Here is a 24,900-nt window from a genome sequence, read left to right as displayed (position 1 = left end):
ACATGCCCAGCTCTTGCACCATTCGGAAAATTCAGACGGCTTTCGGTGGCTTTTCAGTCGTGTGACTATCTGAGAAATTGTGGACGACCTGGACATGCCACAACATGTCCTGTGAGGCTTCATCACGGCGTTGCTTTTTGTTCTGTGCCCTGCGCCTCCGTCCCAACGCGCGAATTCCTCCGCATGTCTTTTCATGACAAAAAACTCCTGTAACAGTGGAATGTGCCGAAAAAGTGCTATGTCCATCTGTCTTGCCATTTCTCTGGTAGTCAGATGACGTCCCGGATCAACAAAGTGTTCACTTTGGAAATGATCTGGTCGTTTGAGCCTGTCGATCACTGCTCGGTGCGCGGCGCGCTATCCGCCGCTGTGGGCCGTCTTTAATCCAGTTGTAATTGTCCTTAATCTGTGTGATCCCCATAAGATCTTCACCGAAAGCCATCTGAATTTTCCAAATGGTTTCCACTTGGCTGTCTCTCACACTTTCTGAAAAGATTTTGATGAAGCAAAGCGGCAGTCGATCAGCCAATTTCCTGACAATGAAAATCCGACGAGGGAGCTGGACCACTCCTCCCACAAGGCGTGCTCACAGGCGAATGATGCAACCGACAGGCGTGAAAAAACTCACGCATGCGCACGAAGGTTCAAGCTTGGCTGATGCAATCACACGTGATTCAAATCTATAAGGTTATTGCAAAAAATAAAAAGGTCCGTTACTTTTCTAACAGACGTCGTATTTATTCCAGACTCTACCCATATCCATTGATCAGAACTTATTTAATGATTGGGACAAAATGATATCACAATATATATGGGGAGGGAAGAGACCTAGAGTCAGCTTCAGAAACTTACAATTAGCTAAAGAAAAAGGAGGATGGGGGCTGTCATCTCTTAAGAACTATTACTGTGCAGCACAGATTAAGACAGTAATAAACTGGTGTGATTATCTTATAATGCTCAGTGGAAAAGTACTGAGGAGAAAATCTTTTCTTTCCTAATACAATCCACGTTGGCAGACCCAAATATCCAAAAATATATAGACAGGGTTGATAAGCCTTGGGTTCAATGTACTCTCTCAATATGGAAAAACGTGGTGAAATAATACAAATTTGATAAAGACATTGCAGTGTTAAAATGGTATGCATATGATTCTGACTTTGTTCCAAACCGATTAGATTCACGATTTAAACTTGGACCACCAAAGGACTACCGATAATAGACAACTTGATTAAAGATGGTAAATTAATTAGTTTTGAAATACTGAAACATAAATATAACTTGGAAAAGCAAGACTTTTATTGATACTTGCAAATACGACATTATATAGACATAAAGGTAGATATGGTATCTGATGTTAATCTGGATCTGTTAAAGCTGTTTAAAAATGCATATGCTGGTGATGTAAAAAAAAAAAAAAAAAAAAAAAATTCTTCTTTGTATACATTTTTGTCAAATCACATGTCATATTCAGCTGGGACTGTTAAGGCACTATGGGAGAAAGAAGCAGGAATAAACATAACCAAGGAGGAATTGTTGTGTGGGCCGCTGAAGAGGAGGTACTGCTGGCCCACCACCACCAGAGGGCGCCCTGCCTGGAGTGCGGGCTCCAGGCACCAGAGGGCGCTGCCGCCTAACAGGAGCAGCCAGGGTGACAGCTGTCACCCATCACCTGAGACAGCTGACAGCAATCAGCAGAGGGGTATATCAGCAGGACGGCATCTCCACCTCATTGCCGAGATATCGTTTCTACCGAGGAGGTAACATATCCAGCCGACTATATCACCTTTGAATACTTTTTGCCTTTATACAGAGAGACAGAAGAGCAGCAGGAGACAGTATTGGATAAGTACTCACACTCCTGCACTTCAGTGTTTACTTGACGAGAGGGGGAGGTGGTGTTACCACCGTCCATGTTGCTGGGTGCAGCGCACCCACCTCTGACTGTTTTTGTTCCTCGCCAGCAGTACCAGATCCGACAAGCGGAGGCAGTGGTCACCTGGGAGTTCGGGACTTGGCAGCTCCAGTATTCCCGGGGTTCGGTGGCGGTGGAAATCGAGTGGTTCCGGTTCGACTTGGACAGACGTCTCCTACCTTCGAGCCTGCCCACACGACACCATTGGACTTCGGCTTATTCACGAAACTGTTATCTGTTGTGTTTGTTGTGCGAGTTTCACAACAGTAAAGCTTTGTTATTTGACTTACTCCATTGTCCGTTCATTTGCGCCCCCTGTTGTGGGTCCGTGTTCCTACACTTTCACAACAGGATATCTCGGCCAGCGTCATGGATCCCGAGGGGCGTCAACCGGCTGTTGAACGGCCAATGGAAGAACAGGGAGCACAGGCGTCCGCAGGAGGGGTAATCGGTGAGTTGCAGCGGATCCTCACCGCTTTCACGACTCGGATGGATTTGATGACCGAGCAGACATATGATGGGTTTGTGAGGGAGTTCAGAACAGTGTTCGATCACCCTAATAGAGGAGAGACCGCTTCAGCCGTGCTGCTGTCAATGAGACAGGGGCGCCGGAGCGCAGCTGCCTATGCAGTCGACTTCCGCATCGCGGCTGCGAGGTCCGGCTGGAATAGCACTACCCTCCGCGCCGCCTTTGTAAACGGACTGTCGTTGGTCCTCAAGGAGCACCTGGTGGCTAAGGACGAACCGCGGGATTTAGATGGGCTCATCGATCTTGTCATACGATTAGACAATCGGTTAGAAGAGCGCCGTCGGGAACGAGACGAAGGGCGTGGCCGGGCACGCGTCGTCCCTCTTCCTTCCGGTTCCGACCGCGTTCCGCCCTCCCCACGCTCCACGGCCCCTGCGCTCCGTGCGGTTACAGCCCCCCCTGCTGACGAAGCTATGGACAGGAGTAGGGCAACATTTAGGGCACCGGTTACACAAAGGAGGCTGGCCCACGGGGCGTGTTTTGTTTGTGGCTTGATTGAGCATCATTAAGAGACTGCCCCGAGCGTTTTAAACACCAACGCCCGCCCCTAGAACTGGGCTAGGGGTGGGCCGAGACATTCACGTGTGGACACACCCACATCGCCACACGACTCCCAGTTACCATCCTGTATGAGGATTTAACCCTGAAGGCCCCAGCACTGGGTGACACGGGCTCAGAAGGGAATTTGCTAGACAGCAAAAAGGGTCCAGGGAGATAGGGTTTCCCTCTGGTGGCGCTTACCTCGCCTGTGCAGGTACGGGCGCTAGATGGCTCCCTACTCCCTCCAATCACTCAACAAGACACCACCAGTACTCTGGTGGTGTCGGGGAATCACCGGGAGGAGATCGAGTTTTTGTGACTCGGCCACCTCCCGGTGATTTTAGGGTTCCCTTGGATGTTGAAACACAATCCCCGGATCGATTGGCCGTCCGGGGTAGTGGTTCAGTGGAGCGAGACCTGCCATCGGGTATGTTTAGGTTCCTCGGTTCCTCCCGGTTCCCAGGCCAGGGAGGAGGTCAGAGCCCCGCCCAATCTAGGGACGGTTCCGGTGCAGTACCATGACCTTGCGGAGGTGTTTAGCAAGGATCTGGCGCTCACCCTTCCCCCGCACCGCCCGTATGATTGTGCCATTGATTTGGTTCCAGGTGTTGAGTTCCCGTCCAGTAGGCTGTACAACCTCTCACAACCTGAACGCGAATCAATGGAGACCTACATCCGGGACTCTTTGGCTGCCGGGTTGATCCGGAATTCCACCTCCCCGATGGGTGCGGGTTTCTTTTTGTGGGAAAAAGGATGGCGGATTACGTCCATGCATCGATTACAGGGGGCTGAACGAAATTCACGTGTTGTAAACGATACCCCTTACCCTTGTTGGAGTCGGTGTTCACGCCCCTGCATGGAGCTAAGATATTCACCAAGCTTGATCTTAGGAATGCGTATCACCTGGTTTCGGATCCGGAAGGGAGACGAGTGGAAGACGGCAATTAACACCCCGTTAGGTCATTTGAGTACCTGGTCATGCCGTTCGGTCTTACAACCGCTCCCGCGACGTTCCAAGCATTGGTTAATGATGTCTTGCGGGACTTCCTGCACCGATTCGTCTTCGTATATCTTGACGACATACTCATCTTTTCTCCGGATCCTGAGACCCATGTTCGACATGTACGTCAGGTCCTGCAGCGGTTATTGGAGAACCGGCTGTTTGTTAAGGCGAGAAGTGTGAGTTTCACCGCACCTCTTGTCCTTCCTGGGGTTCATCATCTCCCCAACTCCGTCGCTCCTGATCGTCCAAGGTTGCGGCGGTGAGAGACTGGCCCAACCCACAAGCCGTAGGAAGCTGCAACAGTTCCTCGGCTTTGCTAATTTCTACAGGAGGTTCATTAAGGGCTACAGTCAGGTAGTTAGCCCCCTGACAGCCCTGACCTCACCAAAAGTCCCCTTCACCTGGTCGGATCGTTGCGATGCCGCGTTCAAGGAGTTGAAACGGCGCTTCTCATCTGCACCCGTTCTGGTGCAGCCCGATCCTAGTCGCCAGTTAGTGGTTGAAGTGGACACCTCGGACTCAGGGATAGGAGCTGTGCTGTCCCAGAGCGGGAAGACCGATAAGGTCCTTCATCCGTGTGCCTATTTTTCCCGCAGGTTGACCCCGGCCGAACGGAACTATGATGTCGGCAATCGAGAGCTTCTTGCGGTGAAAGAGGCTCTTGAAGAGTGGAGACATCTGTTGGAGGGAACGTCCGTGCCATTCACGGTTTTCACTGACCACCGGAACCTGGAGTATATCAGGACCGCCAAGCGGCTGAATCCCAGGCAAGCCCGCTGGTCACTGTTCTTTCGGCCGTTTTGACTTCCGCATCACCTACCGGCCCGGACCAAGAACCAGAGATCGGATGCCTTGTCCCGGGTACACGAAGACGAAGTCAAAACGGAGTTGTCGGATCCACCGGAACCCATCATCCCGGAGTCCACTATCGTGGCCACCCTCACCTGGGACGTAGAGAGAACCGTCCGGGAGGCCCTGGCACAAAGCCCGGACCCCGGGACTGGACCAAAGAACAGACTTTACGTCCCACCAGAAGCCAGGGCTGCAGTCCTGGACTTCTGTCACGGCTCTAAGCTCTCCTGTCATCCAGGGGTGCGAAGAACCGTGGCAGTTGTCCGGCAGCGCTTCTGGTGGGCGTCCCTGGAGGCCGACGTCCGGGATTATATCCAGGCCTGTACCACCTGCGCCAGGGGCAAGGCCGACCATCGCAAGGCTCCGGGACTGCTACAGCCGCTGCCCGTGCCTCATCGCCCCTGGTCCCACATCGACCTGGATTTTGTCACGGGCCTCCCGCCGTCCCAGGGAAACACCGTCATCCTCACGATAGTGGACCGATTCTCCAAGGCGGCCCACTTCGTGGCCCTCCCGAAGCTCCCAACAGCCCAGGAGACGGCAGACCTCTTGGTCCACCACGTCGTCCGGCTGCATGGGATTCCATCAGACATCGTCTCCGATCGCGGTCCCCAGTTCTCCTCGCATGTCTGGAGGAGCTTCTGCCGGGAACTGGGGGCCACGGTCAGTCTCTCGTCCGGATACCACCCCCAAACCAACGGGCAAGCAGAGCGGCCCAATCAAGAGATGGAGCAGACCCTGCGCTGCGTGACAGCCGCGCACCCGGTGGCCTGGAGTACCCATCTGGCCTGGATCGAGTACGCCCACAACAGCCAAGTGTCGTCAGCCACCGGCCTCTCCCCCTTTGAGGTGTGTTTGGGGTATCAGCCCCCGTTGTTTCCGGTGGTTGAGGGAGAGGTCGGTGTGCCCCTCGGTCCAGGCCCACCTACGGAAGTGCCGTCGGGTTGTGGCGTGCCGCCCGCTCTGCTTTGCTGAAGGCCCGGATGAGGACAAAGGCCCATGCAGACCGTCGGCGAACCCCGGCCCCTACGTATCGTCCTGGGCAGGAAGTGTGGTTGTCCACCAAGGACATCCCACTACAAGTAGCCTCCCCGAAATTGCAAGACAGATACATAGGTCCTTTCAAGATCCTCAAGGTCATCAATCCCGCCGCAGTGAGGCTTCAGCTTCCGGCCTCACTGCGGATCCATCCAGTGTTCCACGTGTCGAAAATCAAGCCCCATCACACCTCGCCCCTATGTACACCCGGTCCGGCACCACCTCCTGCCCGGATCATCGACGGCGAGCCGGCTTGGACTGTGCGCCGGCTTTTGGATGTCCGACGGATGGGCCGGGGCTTTCAATATCTGGTGGACTGGGAGGGGTACGGTCCCGAAGAACGCTCCTGGGTGAAGAGGAGCTTCATCCTGGACCCCGGCCCTCCTGGCCGACTTCTACCGCCGCCACCCGGACAAGCCCGGTCGAGCGCCAGGAGGCGCCCGTTGAGGGGGGGGGTCCTGTTGTGTGGGCCGCTGAAGAGGAGGTACTGCTGGCCCACCACCACCAGAGGGCGCCCTGCCTGGAGTGCGGGCTCCAGGCACCAGAGGGCGCTGCCGCCTAACAGGAGCAGCCAGGGTGACAGCTGTCACCCATCACCTGAGACAGCTGACAGCAATCAGCAGAGGGGTATATCAGCAGGACGGCATCTCCACCTCATTGCCGTAGATATCGTTTCTACCGAGGAGGGTAACGTATCCAGCCGACTATATCACCTTTGAATACTTTTTGCCTTTATACAGAGAGAGAGAAGAGCAGCAGGAGACAGTATTGGATAAGTACTCACACTCCTGCACTTCAGTGTTTACTTGACGAGAGGGGGAGGTGGTGTTACCACCGTCCGTGTTGCTGGGTGCAGCGCACCCACCTCTGACTGTTTTTGTTCCTCGCCAGCAGTACCAGATCCGACAAGCGGAGGCAGTGGTCACCTGGGAGTTCTGGACTTGGCGGCTCCAGTATTCCCGGGGTTCGGTGGCGGTGGAAATCGAGTGGTTCCGGTTCGACTTGGACAGACGTCTCCTACCTTCGAGCCTGCCCACACGACACCATTGGAATTCGGCTTATTCACGAAATTGTTATCTGTTGTTTTTGTTGTGCGAGTTTCACAACAGTAAAGCTTTGTTATTTGACTTACTCCATTGTCCGTTCATTTGCGCCCCCTGTTGTGGGTCCGTGTTCCTACACTTTCACAACAGGAATGGACACTTATATGGAAAAATCAATGGAAATGTACTTCCTCACAGAGATGGGATGGAAAACCTTGATTAGATATTTTATTACTCCATGTCAGAATTCTCATTACGATGGAAACCCCCCTGTCTGTTGGAGAAAATGTGGAAATCAATGAGAAAATCACTTCCATACTCTGTGGGACTGTTAATTAATTAAACAATATTGGAATGACATTCATAGAACACTGCAAGAAATTTTTAAATGTGTAATCCCCTTTGAGATTAAGGCAGTTTTTTTGGAAAAGTACCACAGGACTGGATGAAAAAGGATAAATCTCTATTTAGTATTTTGTTGGTTGCCAGTAAGAAGTATATAACCAAGAAATGGTTATCACAGGAAATACCAAATTTGACAACATGGTGGGAAATAACATTAGATATTTACAAAATGGAAGAGATGACGACATTTATAAACAACAGACAAGGATGGTTTATGACATGTTGGGAAAAGTGGGTTGAAAACACAAACTTAAAAAGGCTCAATTCTATTTGGAAAATGTGAGTAAATTGATTAATGTATGAGGTATGAGTAATGGTCACTCCCTTCTGTTCCTTCCTGTGTTTTTTGTTTTCTATTTTTTTACTTTATATGATGGAAATGTGAATTAAGAATTCTAAACACTATGGAGGGGTGTACATACTATATCTATACATGTTTAATGTACCCATCATTGTTTAAAACTCATAAAGAATTAAAAAAAATTACTTACCAGCTCTTTTGGCTTCCAGCAGAAATGCATTTCCATAGTCCCAGAAAAACATACCTGCCTCTGAAAGCTTGTTGATGGCTTGCACCTGTCTGCAGAGGCTGCAAACAACAGGTGTTTGAGCTCAAGGGTTCCTACTGCACAGCATCATTCAAACACAGATTATGTATGAATAAATTCACCTTTCCTGCACCATGGTGCGGAACTGACTGGGATTGGTGGACATGAGTTGGTTTGCCTGGCAAAAGCTGAGCTGGACAGGGTAGTAGCTCCATTGAAGGGGTTGTGAAGCGAAGTCTTGGTCTGACCCAAATCCACCAGGAGCTCGCCCCTCCTTTCATACTCTAACTGCAGCCTTTCCTAGTTAAAGTAAGAAACAAAAGCCAGGTTTTCAAGAGTTTGTGCTTTAAAAAGTTTTTTTAGTGTAAATGAAGACCTGTGCACAGCTTGCTGTGATTTAAATCCACAGATGTACAATACAATTCAGATCGTGTAACCGTACACTGGGATCAGAGTTCCCTTTAGGCTTGGTTTGTGATATGAAGTGTCTTGAGGCAAACAGAAAAATATTATGTCTGAGGAAGACCAAATAAGATGAATAAATAAATTATGTAAATTCCAGTCACTAATTATTCTCATGCTTGCCCACAGTATATGGAAGACATCAACTGTTGTGGTCAGAGGTTTATATACATTCATAATGGCCATATTGAGCTTTCATTTATGTAACTGAACTGTTCTTTTTCTGGGGCAAAATTATTGCATAACATGTATCTTTAGTATGACAAAACAAGAACCCAATTCACGAGTTTTCATTTATTTTGGATTTTCTGAATCAATGCAGGGACAAGAATATACACCGTCTGCTCTGATTGCTTTGGAGTGAAGAATGATCCATAAAATATGTTAACTTGCCGAAGCCTCTATACGTCTTATTGTGATGATAAAGAGCAACAGCTGGTAGCTTCTCTGTGTCAAAACAGAAAAAGTGTTTGACAGCCAGACTGACCAATATAGAGTACAATGGGGAAAGGTGATGGAGTGTAGGTTTGAGAAAGTGTATCATAGATTTGAAAAATTATGATTTGTCTCTTGGAGTCATTGCTAATCAACTGCAGTTTCCAGTTTATAGACGTATGAAAGGTGTCACATAAGGAACTGTTATGTGGGCCGCTGAAGAGGAGGTACTGCTCATGTACGCGTCAGACGCCAGCCGGGTGGCTTTGTTATAAATCTGCTTCGAGGAGAGGCACGCGCCTGGGCCTACGGCGCTTTGGGGAGCAGAATTCACGGCTCCTAACGTCTTATACTGGGTTGTACGGAGTTCAAACAGTGTTTGACCATCCCAACAGAGGCGAGACCGCTTCGAACGTGCTGCTGTCTATGAGACAGGGGCGCCGTAGCGCAGCCGAGTATGCAGTCGACTTCCGCATCGCGGCAGCGAGGTCCGGCTGGAATAACGTTGCGCTCCGCGCCGCCTTTGTAAATGGACTGTCCCTGGTCCTTAAGGAGCACCTACTGGCTAAGGAGGAACCGCGGGATTTTGACGGGCTTGTCGATTTAGTTATACGCTTAGACAACCATTTAAACTAGCATCGTCGGGAGCAGGCTGGGGGGCGTGACCGGGCACGAGCCGTCCCTCCCCCTTCCAGTTCCGAAAAGGTGACGTCGTCCCCACGCTTCACTGCCAGAGAGCTCCGTGTGGCTACAGCTCCCCCTGCTGAGGAGGCTATGGACACGAGAAGGGCCAAAGTGAAAACAAACATTAGACAAAGGAGGCTGGCCCGCGGGGAGTGTTTTATCTGCGGCTCTTGTGAGCACCGGCAGAAGGACTGCCCCAAAAGGTCAAACTACAACGCCCGTCCTTAGAAACTGGGCTAAGGGTGGGCCATAACACGCATGCGGGGAAACCCCGCAAATCTGCACGAATCCCAGTAACAATCCTTTGTGGGGATTTAACCCTTCACGCCCCAGCACTGGTAGACACGGGGTCGGAAGGGAATCTGCTGGATAGCAGATGGGCAAAGGAAGTAGGGCTCCCCCTGGTGGCTCTGCCGGCACCATTGCAGTTGCGAGCACTAGATGGCACCCTGCTTCCATTAATCACACATCAGACACAACCAGTGACTTTGGTTGTGTCTGGGAATCACAGGGAGGAGATCGTGTTCCATGTAACACCATCTACCTCCCGAGTGATTTTGGGCTTTTCATGGATGGTGAAGCACAATCCCCGGATAGATTGGCCATCCGGGGTTGTGATGCAGTGGAGCGAAACCTGCCACCGGGAGTGTTTAGGATCCTCGGTTCCTCCCGGCACTACGGCTAATGAGGAGGTCAAAGTCCCCCCCAATCTATCGGCGGTGCCAAAGGAGTACCATGATCTTGCTGACGTTTTCAGCAAAGATCTGGCACTCACTCTTCCCCCGCACCGACCGTACGATTGTGGCCATCGATTGGTCCCGGGCGCTGAGTACCCGTCCAGTAGGTTGTACAACCTCTCATGTCCGGAACGCGAATCAATGGAGACCTACATCCGGGACTCCTTAGCTGCCGGGCTGATCCAGAACTCCACCTCCCCGATGGGTGCTGGTTTCTTTTTTGTGGGTAAAAAAGACGGCGGACTCCGTCCATGCATTGATTACAGAGGGCTGAACGAGATCACGGTTCGCAACCGATACCCGTTACCTCTGTTGGATTCAGTGTTCACGGCCCCTGCATGGAGCCCAAATTTCACGAAATGGAATCTTAGAACGCGTACCACCTGGTTCGGATCCGGAAGGGAGACGAATGGAAGACGGCACTTTGAGTACCTGGTCATGCCGTTCGGCCTCACTAACGCCCCCGCGACGTTCCAAGTTTTGGTAAATTACGTCTTGCGGGACTTCCTGCATCGGTTCGTCTTCGTATATCTGGACGATATACTCATCTTTTCCCCGGACCCTGAGACCCATGTCCAGCATGTACGTCAGGTCCTACAGCGGTTGTTGGAGAACCGGCTGTTTGTGAAGGGCGAGAAGTGCGAGTTCCACCACACTTCTTTGTCCTTCCTTGGGTTCATCATCTCCTCCAACTCCGTCGCCCCTGATCCGGCTAAGGTTGCGGCGGTGAGAGATTGGCCCCAACCAACAAGCCGCAGGAAACTACAGCAGTTCCTCGGCTTTGCAAATTTCTACAGGAGGTTCATTAAAGGTTACAGTCAGGTAGTTAGCCCCCTGACTGCCCTGACCTCCACCAAGGTCCCCTTCGCCTGGTCGGATCGGTGCGAAGCCGCGTTCCAGGAGTTGAAACGCCAGTTCTCGACTGCACCAGTTCTGGTGCAGCCTGATCCTGATCGCCAGTACATAGTAGAAGTGGACGCCTCTGACTCAGGGATAGGAGCCGTGCTGTCCCAGAGCGTGGAGGCTGATAAAGTTCTCCATCCTTGTGCCTTTTTTTCCCGCAGGTTGACCCCAGCTGAACGGAACTATGACATCGGCAATCGGGAGCTCCTCGCGGTGAAGGAGGCTCTTGAAGAGTGGAGACACCTGCTGGAGGGGCATCGTTGCCCTTCACGGTTTTCACGGACCATCGGAACCTGGAGTACATCCGGACCGCCAAGCGGCTGAACCCCAGGCAAGCCCGCTTGTCTCTGTTCTTCGGGCGCTTTGACTTCCAGATCACGTACCGCCCGGGACCAAGAACCAAAAATCAGATGCATTGTCCCGGGTGCACGAAGAAGAAGCCAAAGCGGGGCTGTCGAACCCCACCGAGACCATCATCCCCGAGTCCACTGTCGTGGCCACCCTCACCTGGGACGTGGAGAAGACCGTCCGGGAGGCCCTGACAAGGAGCCCGGACCCGGGGACTGGCCCCAAGAACAGACTGTATGTCTCACCAGAGGCAAGAGCTGCCGTATTGGACTTCTGTCACGGGTCCAAGCTCTCCTGTCATCCCGGAGTGCGTAGGACCGTGGCAGTAGTCCAGCAGCGCTTCTGGTGGGCGTCCCTGGAAACCAACGTCTGGGACTACGTCCAGGCCTGTACCATCTGCGCCAGGGGCAAGGCAGACCATCGGAGGACTACGGGACTCCTCCAACCCCTGCCGGTGCCTCATCGCCCCTGGTCTCACATCGGCCTGGACTTCATCACAGGCCTCCCGCCGTCCCAGGGCAACACCGTGATTCTCACGATAGTGGACCGGTTCTCCAAGGCGGCCCACTTTGTGGCCCTCCCGAAGCTCCCGACGGCCCAGGAGACGGCAGACGTCCTGGTCCACCACGTCATGCGGCTGCATGGGATACCATCGGACATTGTTTCAGATCGTGGTCCCCAGTTCTCTTCGCAGGTGTGGAAGAGTTTCTGTAAGGAGCTGGGGGCCACCGTGAGTCTCTCGTCCGGGTACCACCCCCAGACAAACGGCCAGGCAGAGCGGGCCAACCAGGAGCTGGAGCAGGCCCTTCGATGCGTCACCTCCGCGCATCCGGCGGCCTGGAGTCACCATCTGGCCTGGATCGAGTATGCCCGTTGAGGGGGGGGTCCTGTTATGTGGGCCGCTGAAGAGGAGGTACTGCTGGCCCACCACCACCAGAGGGCGCCCTGCTTGGAGTGCGGGCTCCAAGCACGAGAGGGCGCCAGACCCAGAAGAAGTGACAGCTGTCATTCATCCCCTGCACCAGCTGTCACTCGTTCATCATCATCACCATCATAAAAGCCGGACTGCAACTCCACCTCCTCGCCGAGAAATCGACTACCATTAAAAAGGTAATTTCTCTGCTGACAGACACTTTGTGTGTTTAACCTGAACTTCTGTTACAGCCGTTTTCCTGGAGTGTTTCCTTATCTGAGGGATTGGCGTTTGGTGTGACAGCGACGGCTTCGCCTCACATCCCAACCCAGATAAGTGGTTAAACCAGGAGCTGTACGAGTGTGTGATTGGAGGTGGAGGAGCTCCCTCCTAACTGTGTATGGACTGTGAATTACTGAATGTGCGGACTCACACTCATACATCATATCTCTGCTTTCTGCCAGCAGTACCAGGGTCGACAGCCGAAGACAGAGGCCACCTGGGGACTCGGGACTTGGCGGCTCCGGTGTTCTTCAGACCGTTGGTGGTGGAGGCTGTGTGGGACGCGGCTTCTCTCTCGTCAGGGGTCTTCTATCTTCGAGCCTGCCCACACGTCACCTGGTGTTTATTGACTGTGCAAATTTCTGTACATTTAGTTGTGTATTATCACAACATTAAATTGTTACCTTTTGGCTTACTCATTGTCCGTTTATTTGCGCCCCCTGTTGTGGGTCCGTGCTACGACACCTTCCCAACAGGAACGTTTGACTGATTGAAATAAATGCTAAACCTATCGCTGACCTTATTGTTGATTTCTACTGAATTTTTTACTTATTTATTTTTTGTACCCACCAAATCATCCCATTGAGGTCATGTGGATTCTGATGACTCCTGTTGTTAACTGCAACACCATCTTAACTTTAAATCACATTTAACAGAACAAGGTTTTCATTTGTAACTTACCACAAGTCTACAACATTGCCATGGTAACCGAGACTGAGGGGAGTCTTGGACCTTTTAGCATCTCTGTAAGAGGAAAAAAATAAAACAAATTGTGTGCATTCGTACTCAGGTTATGCTGTCCTGACCTTGAAGCACGGACAATGTGGGAACATACTAGGGGTTGGCTGAAAAACTCTGCCTCCTACGCAATTGTTTTGACAACAAGAAAGATACTCACATGAATCGTGTATCTGCTAAAAGCTTGGAATGTTCAGGCAGTGTCATTAGTTTTCCACGTAGTCACCTTCCCTTTTGACAGACTTACAGTATACAAATAATGAATGTTTATGAGTTCAATGGTAGGAATATTTCATGAAGTGAAAGATGGAACATACCATTCAACGAGGAGAAGCCGAATTGAATGGTATGATCCAGCTTTCACCGAATTAAATATTCGTTCCATTGAAAGAATGTAAAAACATTCATTATTTGTTTTATATAACGGCTAAAATAGGTCTTTGTCATTTGATATTATATTAATTTATAAACAACAGAAAGGGACTTAGGGCCCTGTCCCACTGGGGAGAGGATTAATTGCGCATGAATTGAGTATACAAATTGCGGGCATTTGTTGTTGTCCACAACAAAAATGGCCAAAAATGACAAATGTCCCAGTATGAATTACGGATATATTAATAAGATATAGCGAATATATGATGAACAATCACGGTTACATAACGCATGTAGTGAGGAAACTGATCCGACACATTGCGATTATCACGACAGTATTACGGGTGTATTATGAATGCATCGCGCATGTGTTGCGTGTGCACGGCATCTGCATTGCGGTCATAAAATAAGCTCACTCGGGCCGTCGGCATCACTATTCACACCAACAATACAGCCTCTGGAGCATTTGCTGGACTTGGACAAGTTGATCACAGAGTGTTGTCATGCGAGGGTTAACTGTTCATGAGTTTGGGGAGCGGGGAAGTGTGAGACGGTGGTTTTTTTTTTTTTTTTGAGAGTGTCACAGAAAACAGACTTCAGCGTGAGTTGTGGCTAAACAAATAAAAGTCCTGGAGGAGACCCGATTGCAGCAGCTACGTCTTTGTGGATCTACAGAGCCGGACCGGCACTGACTGGCAGGTATGTCGCTTTCTGCCATATATAATACTTTGGGTTTACGTGACATGTTTGTTATGCATTCACAGATTATCCCTGTCAGTTGCAGATATCAGCGGTTAACGGCAGATATACAGCGCATAGAGTGAGTATGTATTGTGTATGAATTGAGTATATATGGAGTATGTAAAGTGGATATTATCCGCATTCAGATTTTTGAACAGCTCAAAATCCTGGCTGCGGACATGTGTGCCTCTGCGGATGATCACGGGCGTGTTCGGATGACGGTCGACTCATACAGGCATGTTACACGGATATTGCGGATGTTTGGCGAATATGGGCCAATTTTGTGCGCAATCCATACGCAAATCCTCCTAAACGCCAGTGGGACAGGGCCCTTACATTTTGGTGTGCATCACTGGTGCTTTGACATCAACAGTCCAACACGAACTTTAAATAGGAGTCCAAAATTGTTCTCAGTCAACTTGGAAAAACAGATGTAGCCCGTGATACTTAAAAAAAAAAAAGAAAAAAAAAAAGACGAAATAAAGAAAGACTTTGTGTACTTCTTCATTCCAGTGAAAAATTGCACCAGAAATTTGTCCAGGTTTTCATCCTAACAATGCCTCCAGACTTCTTACGGCATAGTAGATGTTTTTTTTTGTGTGTGTGTTAGAAGAACTGGCAGCATCAATTAGCTCGTTCAAATCGTTGTCCGTCAGCAAAAGAAAATCCTCCATATTTAGCTAAATGCCGCCCCCACTAGTGTGTGCGTGGGTGTGGTTTGTAACGTGCAATGGTACAAAACGTATGGAACCATATTTGCACACTAAATGCAATGCAACACAAATGGGATGTCATGTGACATACAAAGCACCAATCAAAGGACGAGGATCCACTCAGCCGTTATGTAATATGTCATCACTGGACAAGATATTGCATCCTGTCAGTCATGAAACTGGGTGTCATGGTAAAGGACTCTGGTCCCAGCTTCACTTTGATATCTTGCTTGTTATTGATTGGCAGGACTTGGAGGCAGAACTTCTCAGCCGATTCTTGTATAAATAACACAGCTGCCAAGTACTGTCACCATGTCACAGTGGAGCATTACAGACAAACTTCTTACTTAACACATGAAAGAGACACACTGTGGTAATAAGAAACTAAAATAAAATCAAGAGGCAGAGTGGTGCATTCGGGCATAAAGTTATGGAAGGTCTTGTTTCCGATATTACCTTAAACATATCTGTACAATTCACTAGTTCCTTATTTGAGATTTTGACATATTACAGAGACAGAAAAATTCACACTCGTCAATTCAGAGTAACATATTGCTGTCTGAATGTGAACAAACCTTGCAGTATGTGGGGATGTGAGATTGGATCCATCCAAACAAATGCATCAGGGTGACATGTTGCAACTTTAGAGGTTAATCAATAAGCTGGAAAAGAGACTCACTAACCAAATCTTCCACTGCGGTTGTCCTAATAATGACCCATGGGCAGAAAGAGACTCTGCAACATTTGACAAATCAGGATTTGTACATTTGAACTGAACTGTCTTGTTGTTGGTCTGATAAAACCTAGTTTCTTTGAAAATCCTAAGCAGAAATGAATAGAAAATAAATGTGTACGAGGGCTGTCAATAAAGTAACGGTCCTTTTTATTTTTTTTCAAAAACTATATGGATTTCATTCATATGTTTTTACGTCAGACATGCTTGAACCCTCGTGCGCATGCGTGAGTTTTTCCACGCCTGTCGGTGACGTCATTCGCCTGTGAGGCTTATTTGCTCCCATTGACAGTCCACATACTTACATTGCAAAGTGTCACATCCGGCCACAATTGGGAAATGAGGTGTGGTCTGAAGACCAATGGTCGGCAGTCTATGACCAGTCTACATATTTGGTCCCATTCGCTCGGTTGTACCGAGTGTGTTGCACATGTTCAAAACACTCTTGGTGCCATCGAGATGGGACGTGCATCTGACGGCAGTCTGTGTGCAGTTTTGCATCATCTGAGCGCAGTCTACATCAAAACAGCATCTGAAACGATCTGATCGTGGCTGATTGAGATCTGAGATCGATCGGTCACAGCAAAGCCTGCCGGCATGTTGTGCCATGTATGTCCACCTCCAGTGGACCCCGGCCAGGGAGGGCAAAGGACATGTTGATATGTAATAACATGTATGTGGCTCTAAACTCTGTAGGAGGTGTGACATGGAACTGTATCCCAGGCCATGACAAGATTATTAAACATGAAACTCACCTCCAGCACGGAACCAGGACAGCACAGAGCACAGAGGATCCAAACCACAGCCTGTGGTGAAAAGCCTCTCAGCAGGCAGCTGTGCGCTGCAAATAACCACGCAAAAATTTAATCCCATGTGATAACCCGACTGACATCACCGTGTACAGACTTGCGATGTGCTCCTGAAGTGAGAAAAAAGAAAAAAGAAATTAAAGTTTGCTGGAAAGGCAAACGCATGGTGTGACACTGCTGCAAACTTTCAGCATAGGTGTCCAGTGGCATGCGCACACGTGGAATTGTCACTCAGCTGTGTGCATGTGTGTGTTCATAACAGCTGCATGAGCCACTAAGCGTGCAGCTGCGCAGGGCGCACATGCTACTGGACTCCTTTGCTGAAGGTTTGCTGGCAGTGGGCCAAGCAGTCACTCCACGGGTCAGACGGCGCTTTGACAAATATGGTGTGAGTCCGGTCCATACGTTGGTTGTACTCCGGTGTCCAGTACCGGCAGGGACTGTGCAAAGGGAGGAACACAGCGCTGCCTGTCACTCTGGTCCTATGTTTGTCATCCAGACGTTTGGACATCGGGCAGTCTTCAGCGCCTTTTATGGCCATCTGACAGCAATCTGTGTCATCTACCTTTTGTCCACATACGCTTTGGATGCCATCGTGCACGTGTGGACAAGGTAATCTAGATGCATTCTGACACAGCTGACCATGCCTATTTTCCTCCCGTCTGTGTCCCATTATGACAATATTTGCAGTTTTGGCCTGGTTCCTGCACATTCTTGCTATGTGTGACGGGGGCTTCATTGACATGAAACCGAGGCTGGGGCCACATGGTTTTGTTTACATTCTGTTGCCAAAGGGAATTCCCCACAAAGCATGTGGATCTGACAGACAACAACAAAGCAGATGCCATGTTCAGTTTTTGTCTTCAAAGGAAGAATAGAAAAGAGAAACAACACAGGAATTTGACTATAAGGGGGAGGGGGAGGGAAAGTCAAAGATCCCTATGTATGATTGACTATACTGAGGAAATTTGTTTGATTCTCTGTCCTTAACAGGAATTGTTGTCGCCATTTTATCAGTTATTATGGTGCTTTTTTCACCGTAATTAAAGATGATGAAAACTTCCTCTTTGTCTACATTGTCTAATTTCTTTTTTAAAAATACGTTCCTCTCCTTGTTGATTTTAGGCATTTTACGCTCCTGTTATAAGACAGTGATTCTAGCGCAGTGGTAAGGTTTCTGTCTGTTAATCAGAGCTTTTGTAAATTGCAGGTTGGAATCCTGAGAGTGGCATTCATTTTATTTAACAAGGATGATTTAACTGCAGAGTTCTGTATTTGGGTCCCCTTTTATTTATTATTTCTATCAACCCAGTGATTTTTCACAAATTATACATCAATATCTAATCTATCAGTGTCCGGTGATTGTAGGAATTATTTATATACCCAGCTGAACATAATAAGACATAATGAGAGCGCACTGCTTCATTCATGTCATTTCATGACTGTACGTTTGTGACCATAGGTCATATACAGAGACACAGAGGGATCATACTTGTATTGTCCGCTCGATAAGAGGTATTAAATATTGGACATTGCGGTGTTTTTTTATGATGTGTAGTTTTTTTTTTAATCTCCACAGCAGTGGTGTGATGTGGTTCCACACGCTCCAGCTGCACGCACTGTGTTCGTGCACGCACATGAGCGTGCACAAAACCGTCATAGCGGGAACATTCATGCCTGCCCAACTGTGTGTCCCTCCCAACGTCAGTTCAGTGTTTTTGGGGTTCGCTCATTCGGGCTGTTTCGCCGTGATTCACCCTCATTCCTACTTATTTGTGCTATGTGTGAAGGGCCCTACACAAACAAAAATAAACGAGTTATTGGAAAAACATAGGCCATGGTACAGTTACTACTAATAATCCAGTCAATCATCATTTTCAAATTATGCAGTATTTTAAGTAGCACACAATACTCTGCCCAACTCATAATATATATATATATGGGTGATTCTTAGACTACGGGCACTTATTATGTCCTTTGATCATATTGTATGAAAAACAGAAAAAAGGGGAAATTTCACACTTTTATAGTTATCTTGACAATGAAAGTGTGTTAAGAAATTTCTTCTAGTAGTCAATGATGACTTTTTCACCTTTTTTCAGCATCATTATATGCAAATATTGCCGTTTTGTGCTTGTCCCACACCCAGACTTTTGATCTTCAATGATAAAAATGAATAGTAAAGAAATGTTTTTTCTAATGTTTTAAAATATCTCTGAATAAAATATCAGTAAAATAATCAAAATATAATTGGGGTATTCAATATCATACAACTGTTGTGATTTTTTTTAAACAAAATGTAGTTGTCCCACACTATTGCTGTAATTTCCACCACAACACTGTAATGTCCCTTTAAACAGTTTGTATGAAAGATTGTTTGGGTAGTTTCTATGGAGATAAACAGTGACATCAGAGCACATGTATATAGGGCCAAATCACAACAAACACTTGCCCCAAGGCGCTTTATATTGTAAGGCAATGGTGTGGTGGAAATTACATTTACAAGGCCAATAGTGCCCGTAGTTAAAGAATCACTCGTGTATATACACTCAACAAAAATATAAATGCAACACTTTTGGTTTTGCTCCCATTTCGTATGAGATGAACTCAAAGATCTAAAACTTTTTCCACATACACAATATCACCATTTCCCTCAAATATTGTTCACAAACCAGTCTAAATCTGTAATAGTGAGCACTTCTCCTTTGCTGAGATAATCCATCCCACCTCACAGGTGTGCCATACCAAGATGCTGATTAGACACCATGATTAGTGCACAGGTGTGCCTTAGACTGCCCACAATAAAAGGCCACTCTGAAAGGTGCAGTTTTATCACACAGCACAATGCCACAGATGTCGCAAGATTTGAGGGAGCGTGCAATTGGCATGCTGACAGCAGGAATGTCAACCAGAGCTGTTGCTCGTGTATTGAATGTTAATGTCTCTACCATACGCCGTCTCCAAAGTCATTTCAGAGAATTTGGCAGTACATCCAACCAGCCTCACAACCGCAGACCACGTGTAACCACACCAGCCCAGGACCTCCACATCCAGCATGTTCACCTCCAAGATCGTCTGAGACCAGCCACTCGGGCAGCTGCTGGAACAATCGGTTTGCATAACCAAAGAATTTTTGCACAAACTGTCAGAAACCATCTCAGGGAAGCTCATCTGCATGCTTGTCGTCCTCATCGGGGTCTCGACCTGACTCCAGTTCGTCGTCGTAACCGACTTGAGTGGGCAAATGCTCACATTCCCTGGCATTTGGCACGTTGGAGAGGTGTTCTCTTCACGGATGATGCGAAGGAGATGTGTTGCACTGCATGAGGCAAATGTTGGCCACACCAGATACTGACTGGTATCCCCCCCCAATAAAACAAAACTGCACCTTTCAGAGTGGCCTTTTATTGTGGGCAGTCTAAGGCACACCTGTGCACTAATCATGGTGTCTAATCATTATCTTGATATGGCACACCTGTGAGGTGGGATGGATTATCTCAGCAAAGGAGAAGTGCTCACTATCACAGATTTAGACTGGTTTGTGAACAATATTTGAGGGAAATGGTGATATTGTGTATGTGGAAAAAGTTTTAGATCTTTGAGTTCATCTCATACAAAATGGGAGCAAAACCAAAAGTGTTGCGTTTATATTTTTGTTGAGTATATATATATACACACGAGGTCTGTTAGAAAAGTATCCGACCTTTTTATTTTTTCAAAAACCTGATGGATTTGAATCACGTGTGCTTGCATGAGCCAACTTTGAACCTTCATGCGCATGTGTGATTTTTTTCCACGCCTGTCGGTTGCATCATTTGCTTGTAAGCAGCCTTTGTGTGAGGATGGGTAGAGTCTCTCCTCGTTTTTTCTTTGCAAGGAAATGGCGGAACGATTGGAGCAGCGCGACTGCATCAAATTTTGCTAGAAACTAGGTGACAGCCAGGTGGAAACGATTCGGATTATTCAAACGGCTTTCGGTGACGATCCTATGGGCATCACACAGATTAAGGAGCGGTACAACCGGTTTAAAGACGTCCGCACAATGGTGGAGAGCGAGCCACGCTCTGGTCGGCCATCAACATGCTGAAATGACCAGATCATTTCCAAAGTGAACGCTGTGGTGATGCGGGACCGTTGTGTGACTATCCAAAAATTGCAGAAGAGGTGGACATCAGCACTTTTTCGGCACATTCCATTGTGACAGAAGATTTGGCCATGAAAAGAGTGGCGGTGAAATTCGTGCCGAAGGCTTCAGCACAAAGCTGCTGACAGCGGAGCAAAAGCACCTTCGTGTTGAAGTCTCACAGGACATGCTGTGACATGCCCACCTCTTGCACAATTTCTCGGATAGTCACACGACTGAAAAGTCACCAAAAGCCGTCTGAATCTTCTGAATGGTTTCCACCTGGCTGTCGCCCAGTTTCTGGCAAAATTTGATGCGGTGCTGCTCCAGTCGTTCCGTCATTTTCCTTGCAATGAAAATCTGCCAAGCGCACTGCACACATCCTCACACAAAGGCTGCTTACCAGCAAATGACGCAATCAACAGGTGTGAAAAAATTCACGCATGCGCACAAAGGTTCAAGGTTGGCTGATGCAAGCACACGTGATTCAATCCATCAGGTTTTTGCAAAAAATAAAAAGGTCCAATACTTTTCTAACAGATCTCGTGTATATATATATATATATATATATATATATAGTTAATTAATAGTGAGCAATAATAATAATAATAATAATAATAATAATAATGATGATGATCAACCAGTAGCTTATCAAAATAATCATTAGTTGAAGCCCTACCAAAATGTATATGACCGTGCATGTAGAGTGCACCTTTGCCCATGTGACACTTAAATACAGGTATTAGACTTTCAAATGCATTTGCCAATGTTCTTTTAAAAAAAGAGTTCTGATAAATGAAAGGCTCGATTTTTGGTGAATTAAACATGTATTGTGAGTCTGCAACGTTACCTGATGCGTTTGATGCAGTGCTCCAAACTGTTGGTGACCTCCATCACCCAGCCCTGCTCATGTCTCTTTCGAAGAGGCGCCTCATCAACCTGCAGAGAGTTCGTACGCACACAGTCACACCGGTGCACTTTTGTGCATCCTCCATCACTGTTCTGAAGAAGGCAATCAAAAATACTGATCGCTCAGCTGTGAGTGGAAGGACACTAACAGATCTCAGCTAACCTCTGCAATCACTCCGATACAACCGCAAATGACTGCGGCTTTAGCCTGAGCCCCGCTCATACCCCCCAGGCCAGAGGTCACAAAGACACGCCCCCTCAAGTCACCAGAGCCCAGGTACCTCCGACCTGCATTCAGCACAGTCAGCTACAGAGGCAAAAGACAGAAAACATAAAAGACAATGCAATAATTTGCACTCTTTTATTTTATATTTTTGCATTCATTTAGAAAAATCTGTCACACACACCACAGTTCCATGAACAATCCCTTGAGGGCCGATGTAACAGTAACTGCCAGCTGTCATTTGACCGTACCTGAGAATGAGTCGAGAAAATAATTAAAATTAATACAAATAACGGTTACCATTTAGTAATTAATGTGCTATTACAGCCTTGTATTGTTAGGATCAACAATGCAAAGCATCAACTTACATGGACACACCGAGTGCAAACATCTTTTCATAGAGCTCCTTGGAGGAGTAATTTGGAACAACCTGAGTCAAGACAAAACGAGTGAATGCGTTATTCCGCTGTGATGCAGATATCACTCTTTGAAGTCACGTGTGTGTGTTGTGCAGTTACCATGCCGTTGGTGATGACAGCGCGGGGTGACGAGGGCAGGCTGGGGAACAGGCCCATTGGATGCCCGCTGTACATGACCAAGGTTTGCTCCTCTGTCATCACACTCAGGTAATGCATCACCAGGCGGAACTGCACAGTGATTACACACACTCAGCAAATGTCTCACACATCGGCTTTACAACACAACACAAAAGAGGCCCTGACAAGGGGCTTACCTGAGCCCAATTACTAAACACCTGGCCATTCCCTCCATAGGTAACAAGCTCCTGAGGAAACTGAAGAAAACAAATACATATGTCAGTGGTAATGTGAACAGGGAATTAATCTTTGTTAATTAAACACAGTCGTCAGAAGAACCTCACCTGAGCAACTGCTGAGTCCAGGTTGTTCATGATCATGAGCATAATGGCAGCTGCTTGACATGTACGACATGGATACTGATCGATGGGGTAAGCTCTGAGGAAGCACACGTAAACTCACCACAGGTTGGAAAAAAGTAACCAGACAAAGTTCATTTAGCATAAAGCCTGTATGATGTAAGAACATGTTGATATTACCCAACAGTGTTGGTTGACATAAAGAATATATATATATTCAATAATATATCATTCAAATTCAATAATTTAAAATGATTATTGAATTTGTGCATAATTCAAATATGCTTTTGGAATGCATAATTGGAATCATTCAAAAATAATGAACCAGTTTGGACAGAACGTAGGGTAGATATAGTGGAGGGCACAGCTCACTTAATCAGATTAGCTTTGATAATGCTAACCTGATCAACCTCTCCGGCATTTAGATGAAGCTACTGATAACCGCTAACTTTTATTGCATTAATTTTGCTTTGGCTTGTTTGAGGTTTTTGAAACTCTGAAAATCAGGCCTCGAAGTGCTGAAATCATAAAAAAAATGCTGTAAGGAAAAATGGCGGCTCCCAAAAAGGGTTTAGCATGCCAAGGTGAGATGATGATGATAGACGTACATAAGTAATGAAATGAACAAATGAAATTAAACAGTAGTTTGTATTCAACATACAGATTATTTACAGTACAGGAAGCATAACATAAAAGAAATATTACATAACAAATATCACTTGCTCACTCACTCACTCACTCAGTCATCTTCCATTGCTTACTCCAATTAAGGGTCACAAGGGGGCTGGAGCCTATCCCAACAGTCATAGGGCGTGACACGGGGTACACCCTGGACAGGACGCCAGTTTGTTGTACACAACAAACATGTGGAATAGAATTCTATCAATAGGGAGGGTCATTTGTGTTGTGGGCTGGGGTGTTTGGCTGGTTTGGTTTTTGTTTTGTGTTTCTCCCACCAGGTGGTATGCATTCAGGATGGAGTGGCTGAGCATCAGGACCTCACCCTGAACACCTGAGGCTTGTTATCACGTGCAGGTCATCAGGACTCACAGCTGTGGTGTATTTTGTCTTAATCAGAGATTGCTGCATTTAAACCTTGAATGCACAGTGTGTGATTGCCAGAGACTCGACCTTGTGAGCAGACGCGTGAGATCGACGTCAGGAGAACAATCTCACCATCACGGACGCAGAGACTGCTCCAGGTTTGACGCCACAGTCTGTGAAGGAGGATTGGGTGAGGTCTCACGCTCTTCAGCACACTTCCTGAGGTAATTTGGTTTTGGTGACTTTTATGAAGTAATGACAGTGGATTGGGTGTCCCTCACACCTTGTGTTGGTGAGCTGTCACGTTATGCTAATTGTCTAATCAGCTTCTGCTGCAGTGGAGATTTGAACTGTGTTGTTCCGTGCCTGCAGGGTAACAAGCTGATGTATAGATTTAAGTCAGGAAGTGTTTGCTGATTGTGTGCACCTTTGAGCTGTGTCTCTCTGTGTGGAGTTGGACTCACCTCATGTTTTCTTTCTTCACAGACTCGGTTTGTCGCGGCCACCTGGGGGGTGTCGGCGGGGTCCCTGGGTCCGAACTGCTGTGGCTCCGGACCGTTTGCGCTGCTGAGAGCGCGCCGTGTTTTCACCTCACCAGACCGCGGACTGTTTAGTTGTTTAATATCACTCACTGTTATGTTTATTAAATTCTGTTATCCTTTGAACCGTGCTCTGCTTATTTTATGCTGGGTCCTTCAAACGCTGGGTCGGTGTTCCGACCGCGTCCGAAACAGTTTGAAACTTTTTTGGCACATTCCACTGTTACAGGAGTTTTTGTAATGGAAAGAGGAGCGGAGAAATTCGCCACTGAGCCGCTAATGGCGCAGGACGAAAGCACCTCCGTGTTGGTCTCACAGGACAAGCCCTAACATGCCCAGCTCTTGCACCATTCGGAAGATTCAGACGGCTTTTGGTGGCTTTTCAGTCGTGTGACTATCCGAGAAATTGTGGACAACCTGGACATGC

The 24,900-nt window shown here is 47.8% G+C and overlaps 1 protein-coding gene and 1 long non-coding RNA gene across 2 annotated transcripts in view; one reads left to right on the top strand and one right to left on the bottom strand.

Annotated features, from left to right (window-relative positions):
* The window catches only part of uroc1 (urocanate hydratase 1), a 40,775-nt gene that overhangs the window by 10,722 nt on the left and 5,153 nt on the right, over positions 1-24,900 (bottom strand). Inside the window, 11 exon segments of the mRNA XM_034166641.1 lie at positions 7,814-7,911; positions 7,993-8,080; positions 8,083-8,171; positions 13,316-13,378; positions 21,714-21,802; positions 21,936-22,079; positions 22,180-22,246; positions 22,364-22,425; positions 22,514-22,642; positions 22,729-22,788; positions 22,876-22,969. Coding sequence (XP_034022532.1) covers positions 7,814-7,911; positions 7,993-8,080; positions 8,083-8,171; positions 13,316-13,378; positions 21,714-21,802; positions 21,936-22,079; positions 22,180-22,246; positions 22,364-22,425; positions 22,514-22,642; positions 22,729-22,788; positions 22,876-22,969 — 983 coding nt within the window.
* LOC117506967 lies at positions 12,566-23,545 on the top strand. Its single transcript, XR_004559591.1, has 3 exons — positions 12,566-12,575; positions 20,247-20,251; positions 23,459-23,545. It is a non-coding gene; the product is annotated as an uncharacterized LOC117506967 (long non-coding RNA).

Source organism: Thalassophryne amazonica, chromosome 3 (genome assembly GCF_902500255.1).
Source record: "Thalassophryne amazonica chromosome 3, fThaAma1.1, whole genome shotgun sequence".
NCBI lineage: Eukaryota > Metazoa > Chordata > Actinopteri > Batrachoidiformes > Batrachoididae > Thalassophryne > Thalassophryne amazonica.
The sequence above is the reverse complement of the archived record's forward strand: the minus strand, read 5'-3'. Positions and strand labels throughout refer to the sequence as shown.